Source organism: Poecilia formosa, unplaced genomic scaffold, assembly GCF_000485575.1.
Source record: "Poecilia formosa unplaced genomic scaffold, Poecilia_formosa-5.1.2 Scaffold63, whole genome shotgun sequence".
Lineage (NCBI taxonomy): Eukaryota > Metazoa > Chordata > Actinopteri > Cyprinodontiformes > Poeciliidae > Poecilia > Poecilia formosa.
Genome location: NW_006800002.1, coordinates 2,148,697 through 2,155,428, shown reverse-complemented (window position 1 = coordinate 2,155,428; position 6,732 = coordinate 2,148,697). Strand labels below are relative to the sequence as shown.

The window sequence follows — 6,732 nt, the reverse complement described above, 5'->3', positions numbered from 1 at the left end:
CTATGCTGCATTTGGTCCGTATGGACAAGCCTTTCCAAAAGAGCTTTACTTATCCTGAGAATAAATCACACACAGGTGGACTATGCTAATTAGGAAATTTTTTTTAATGTAGTTAGATGGATTGGATTTTATTGATGGGAACTGGAATAAAAGGGGGTAGTGAATAAAAAATGGAAACCACTTGTTTGGTCTTATTTAGCAACATTTTTCAAACCGTTTACCCCTTTGTGTTTGTGTATAACGTAAAATCCATGCAAAATACACTTAAGTTTATTTAGAATGAACCAGAATGTTCTGGTTCATTCTTTCACTTAGGCCCGTTGTGTTGGTTCCCATTGAGCTATACCCATTACTCAGATTCAGCACAGGCTTCATCCATCTAGGCTTGACAGATGAGAATTTGGTTATTTTTCCCCCCACATAGCTGATCTGTGCACAGCCACACATTCTCCGCGGAGTGTTCTGCAGGATCGAGCCGTGCAGATTCTGATCGCAGGCCTGCTGCTGGGTGGTGTTCATGAGAGCAAAGCAGAACAGACCCGCCATTTCCCGTTCTCAGAGGTCCTGTTTTTTTCTCCTTTCACGGCGCTTTGACGCTGAGCAGCAGCGGGCAGTAGGAGGAGGGAGAACAGGGAGAGGAGGAGGAGCGGCGGCGACAACGACGACTTGCGGAGCGGCGGAGGCAGGGATCCGGTGTGCTACATCGGGATGAGAGCGAGACAGAGACCCGGGTTGAATGAGTCAGCGAAAGAAACCTCACTGTCTTGGCATTTCTAAATTCCGAATGAATCGGGACTGACCCTGCCTAAAAAAAAGAAAAAAAATTCGAGTCTATATATTTTTTATATATATTTATTGTTGTCAGATTCCGATTTCCTTTATATTCCGCCCTCCCCTGGTCCGCGTCTGCCATAGCCTAGTTTTGATTTTTCTTTCCTCCGAGCGAGGTGGGAAAAAGGGGGGTCTTGAGAGGCAAAGGAGGAGGTGGATATCAAATTTCATTTTTTAAACAGCTGGGGAAACGAAAACCTAACTTCGGAGACTAAAGCCGTTCGGGCTTCACATTTTTTGAGTCTTTTGTTTCATTGAGTAAAGCGAAGATGTCGGGACAGAGCATTACGGACAGGATAACGGCAGCCCAGCACAGTGTAACGGGATCCGCGGTGTCGAAAACAGTATGCAAGGCCACCACGCACGAAATTATGGGCCCAAAGAAGAAACATTTGGATTGTGAGTATATCTGCACTGTTCACTCCTGGTTGAAAGTTAAAACTACGGCGCAGCTGCTCCCAAATGAAACCGAGCTCAGTTATGGCGATGGTGGAAGCTAGGAGAAGGCCTCAAAGCCTCACCGGAGGCTACATGCTAGCAGATGCTGTTCATGACAGGGGGATTATAATGTTTTCACGGCGACCACATGCCTTGTTGATATTCTAACAGTGGGTCTTTAATTTGTCTTGACCCTATAGTGTGTTGTGTTAACGCTTAAGTAGTGTTTTCTGCTCTTTTCATTACGTTAGTTGTCATATTAGCTTATCAGGCTACCTGGTTCTGTCTCCAATACTTGACACATAGCTTGAACGTTGTACATTACAAAGCATTAAGTTGTTTCTACGGGTCTTAAAATATCAAAATTCCCGATTTGGGTACATTATATGTTTTAAAAATTGGAAATGAATGATTGATACAGCTCCTAAGATGGAGTTGGCAAACAAATTGATACTTGAGTAAATTACTATTTCACTGCTTTCAAGCAGCCATGAATGCAAGTTATTTTATGACAGGTGTTTGACAAAATAAATGAAATAATTTAAAAGCACATTCAAAATAATTTAATGTGACATAAAGATTATGTATATAGGCTAGAAATTATGAATAGTACAGCATTTTAAAGTCCAACATTCTGAGGTAATTTCTCTGAAACTAAAAGTTGCGACCTTAAACCAGGCCGGCCCAAGGTATAAGTTAACATTGTTACCTCCTGTAGCAAGTTTTGGGGGGCTTAAAAAGAAATTTAATTTACACAGTTAGTAAAAAATGCCCAAGTTGTACACGTTTTAGAGAGCATAGTCTGAAAGTTATATCATTAGTCATCTTTTGCTCTTGTTTGCATTCTATAAAACATTTTGTGCACATTGTACTTATTTTGTAAAACATTAACAAGTAATAACTTATTTCCTAGGATTGCTTGAGCTTGGGTCTTTTATATCTGGACTTTAGGCCTGGCTATGCATGAATTCCATTTTAAAGTAGAGTAATTGTTGTAGTTTAAAGCAACTAATTAGATTGTACTTATTTTGTAATAATTTCAGCACTTTTGTTGAATTTCTACAAATTTACTGTAATAATAAGCGCTTTCCCAAGGTTGTTGTGACTTTGAGCAGAATATATTGGTCTCACAATAACTCTTCTTGTTCCACTGAGTATCCTTTTCTGAGCTGAAGGCCCCCTTTGCATAAAACTCAAGATGTATCAAAATGCTTTGAATAATTTGGGTGTTTTGGATACTACTGTAAAACGTTCAGCAATACCTTTTTCAATTGGATGAATATTATTTACTTAATTGATTTCAATATGTATGCTAGCAAAATTTTTGAAAATGGCTCTATGTCTGAACATATTGTTTGTGGAAAACTATTATTACTTTTAAGGAAATTCCAGATTTGACTTAGTTAAAAATTAAGAGTGCTTGGAATTCTGAAATTCGTCATTGTGTTTTTGTTGTTGTTTTTCCCCCCTCTCTCTCAACATTGAAACCGTTTTTGTCAATGGTCAGAAAAAATGTAACTAAATTTAAGGAATACCTTTGATCAGTTTTTGTACAAGTCAAGCCAGAACTGAATCATTTTAAACAGGTTTCAGATTATCAAAATACATTTTCCCTACTTTATGAAATGCTAATAGAGTACATATCTTTTAACATGTTATTTTTATGTTTTTTTATAGATTCATTTGCTTAATTGTCAAGTTTTATACCATTTTCTTTTCTGAATGAAATGTTCCACACTGGTTCAATGACAAAAAATAGTTTTTTTTTCCCCTATGGGACAAAATTTTAACTATGCAACTGGTTATTCTTTCTCAAGTAAGTGAAACATTGTTAAAGGCTTAATGGAGGAACTTTGTTGTGATGACTTCCTGAAGGCGGAGTGTCAGAAAGAGCAAGCAAGAGCTTCTTAAACAGACAGAGGCTCAATTTCATGGCGTTAAATTGCATAGTCAAATTTCTTTAAAGTCATGGTTAATATATACAGCATTAAAGTAACATCTTAAAGTAACATTGTAAGTTGATTTTGCAATGAAATAGCACAATATGGCTGGAGAATACATAATACTGCCCCTTTAAAATAAAAGGATGTTAAGTTAACCACAACTTTGACACAATAAAGAAGTTGATTTTAAATGAAAATCAACATTTAATTAAGTACCTGATTTTCCATGTTGGCTGATATCTCACCTAGACGTTTTATTTCATTTTGTGCACAATCACTTTTTATCTTTATGATATTTCAAGCTAGTGTACTGTAGATATTTGTGCTTGATTTTTAAACTATCAAAAAAAATATATAGGAATTGTGGAGCAAACCATTATTTTGAGTGGATTTTTACATAAAAACAGAACAAAAATCCACAGACCTGGAATGCATGTCTGATACATGCACTGCTGTGTGGGTAATGCGAGACAAGCTGTGGCTTTCTGCTTCAGAAACATGGAGGTGACTGTAAGGACACAGATTGTGGCCGAGGGTTGCGGAAGGCGCTTCCTTTCTCACCCGGATCATGGAAGAGGCGGCCTCCGCTCGGCACAAGAGCAATTGTGCAATTTTCTGCATATCGACAGTTGCTTGCAAATGCAAAGGCAGCAATAAAGGTGGTTTTTGTTGGCGCTACAGTGTGATGGGTGAAGTTCAGTCACAATGAACCCTGTGTGTTATGTCAGACTGCAAACTCATCACAGCGCTTTGTGGAGTGAAACAGCTGAAAGTGGCTCCCTGAGCTGGTTATAATAAGTTATTGTGTTGCTTATTTTCAGCTTGGTGTTGCATGTTGCACGTTTTGCGTGCGTGTTGCCCCTGAGGTTGCTCCCCAATTGTGAGATGAGTGAATGTTGTCTGTTAGCTTATTCTAAGGCAGGAAGTAGCTAGTTTTTTTATTATTATTATTATTATTATTATTATTATTTATGTTAACATATTATTGGTTTTGGTTGTTTGGGGTGCCAGACAGGAGGAACTTATGAAAAGTTTAAAAGGTTCTTTTGGGTCTGTGAAGGAAACCCATTTGTCTTATTACATAAATGAAGAAATGCTTGTGGTCATGGAGTTAAGAGGTGTGCAAATAAAAGTAGATAAGAGTCATTACTTTTGAAGAGCATAAAAAATGGCATACATTATCAAAAGTTTTTATTTTCCCTCTGCCTGTTGCAGTAAGCGATAAATCAATTAATCGCATGATAAATTAAAACAAACTCAATAATTACCATTTGCATGATTTATAATTTTTCTCTTATCTCTCTCTCCCTGTCAAAAACTGGTTGACAAAAGTCTTCAGTCTGGTGCTAAGGTTTCAACTAGCCTTTTTTTTTTTTTTTTTTTAGGACAATTTTGTTCAGAGAATTTATTTATTTTATTTATTTTGTATATTTAAAATGTCTTCCAGTTCCAGTGTCAAATGCATTTCAAGTTCCTTGATCTTTGAGAATGTATTCTTGCATGTTATGCCGTTATCATTGTGTTACTGGAACATTTTCTCTAAACAACAATATTATCGTTTATCGCAATAACTTCTGGGAAGATTTATCGCTCAGCAGAATGTGTTATCCTGACGGGTGAAATTTTCTTCCGTCTGTAATTGAGTTAAAAATACCTGCAGCTGTTGCGTAATATAAAAAAAAAGCAAAGGTAGCTTCAAACAACTTTGAGATATGTTGTATTGCTAATGCAAAAACCAGAAGGGAAATTAAGTAAGCTATAATTTTTGGTTGTTTCTAAATATTTTTGACTTCATATTCTAAAGTTGGAGGTTTTACTGTTAATTTCCCCCCCCACAAAAGATAAGAAATTGATAAACCACTCCTTTTAAAATGGGTTTAAAAGTTACAATATCAATATAAAGTCATAATTTCTTATCACTTGACTTGAATATTAACTTGTTATATAAGGGCAGCGTGTCAGAGTTCTCAATTTCTTTGAGGACAATTGTCATCTGTTAAATTGGAAATAAGAACACCTGATCAAAAAAAAAGTTTAAGTTTTTTTTTTGTTTGTTTTTGTTTTTTGTTTTTACAACAGTGTCTGTTTGTAATCTTTATTTGTCACTTTTGTAACATTTCAGTTTATAATGTGCTCCAAGTACTTCCTGGTAGAGCTGAAGGTTAGAATAAAAGCATTGGCTGGTTACCATGTATATGGAGGTTATAGAAGGATTTACAGAGCGTAGAGTAACGCAGCGCTGCAGCTCAGTTTGGAACAAGACCCTTGCATATTTATCTTGTCTGCAAGAAAGGAAGACTCAGTTGTTTGAGGGGAAAACATTGTATAGTTTTGGATTAAAAACTAAGCCACATAGCAGTTTTTCATAATTGTGTCCAATATTTTACCATATGCATTATTTTACCTTTCTACAGAGCTTTGTCTAATAAAGAATGCTTTTTATAAGGTTCATATTCACTGAATTACTTACTGTAATTCTTATATTTTTATTTGTTTATGGAATCAATTTCTAGTTAGTTTTAGTTTTTACAGTTAAACAATGCAATGCTGTTAAATTGCGTCCCATCGTTTTTCTAAAGCTTATAATCGCTATTTATGTTGGATTGTGAGACAGAAATGCATTGATGAATCCACAAATCAGACTGTTGGATGCCACAATAACCAATTATACCAGACGATAAATTGTCCCAGAAATTATTGCCATAAACAATAATGTTGTTTTTAAGACCATATTTTAAGTGATGTATTAATGATGCAAGTTTTCCTCTTCAAATACCAATAAACTTTTAATTTAGTAAAGAACAATTCACACTGAAGCTGGAGGATATATTAAATATCCAAAATAAAACCCACAACAACCAAAAACAATAAATAAAATAAAAAAACCACACACAAACCAAAACCACAAAGAAAATACATTATGTTTATGCAAACAAAAACATATTAACCGTCATAATGTAAATTGTCAAGCTTATTTTAATTTATTGCGCGATTAATTGCTTAAGTCTTAGCTGGATTTACTATTGCACACATTCAAAAAAACTTTTATGTAGAATAGGGCTGTATAAATAAATCGATTTGGCGATATATATCGATATTTTTCGCCCTAGGAAAGTATCGATTTTCATCCGCGAGTATCGATCCGTTAAACTATAGGGGTCCATTGCCTGACAGCTCTTTTTAACGTCTGGTTTGTTACAGCGTAGCAGCAAGACTCCGCCTCCCTCAGTCTAACTTTCAACTCGAGCTTAAAGTGCACATTATAAACTACACACCAGTTTTTAAATTGTGTTAATAGGCCAAGTATAACCGGAGTTATGCTAAAATTAGTAAACCATATTTTTCCGAATGTCAGAGAAATGTCAAAAGCGCCGCCATTCCCCGGCTGTTCCGATTATGTGAGGGAATGAGCTTCCAAACGTACAAAACGAAACATTAGACTCCTGTGTTTTTGGTAATATAAAATCTTCAATAAATAACGATGGGCTGTATTTTGTTGCTGAGGCACGAAGTAAAGTCG

At 35.8% G+C, this 6,732-nt stretch overlaps 1 protein-coding gene across 11 annotated transcripts in view; it reads left to right on the top strand.

Moving 5' to 3' along the window:
* Nucleotides 1-464: 464 nt before the first annotated feature.
* picalmb (phosphatidylinositol binding clathrin assembly protein b) overlaps nucleotides 465-6,732 on the top strand; it is a 27,158-nt gene continuing 20,890 nt past the window's right edge. For 2 of the 11 annotated variants that reach the window (XM_016672627.1, XM_016672626.1), the window contains exon 1: nucleotides 465-1,230. In XM_016672627.1, the coding sequence (XP_016528113.1) occupies nucleotides 1,101-1,230 (130 nt within the window). In that variant the 5' untranslated portion in view covers nucleotides 465-1,100. The remainder of the gene's footprint in view (nucleotides 1,231-6,732) is intronic. The other 9 variants (XM_007554411.2, XM_007554410.2, XM_007554419.2 and 6 more) reach the window with 7 other exon arrangements.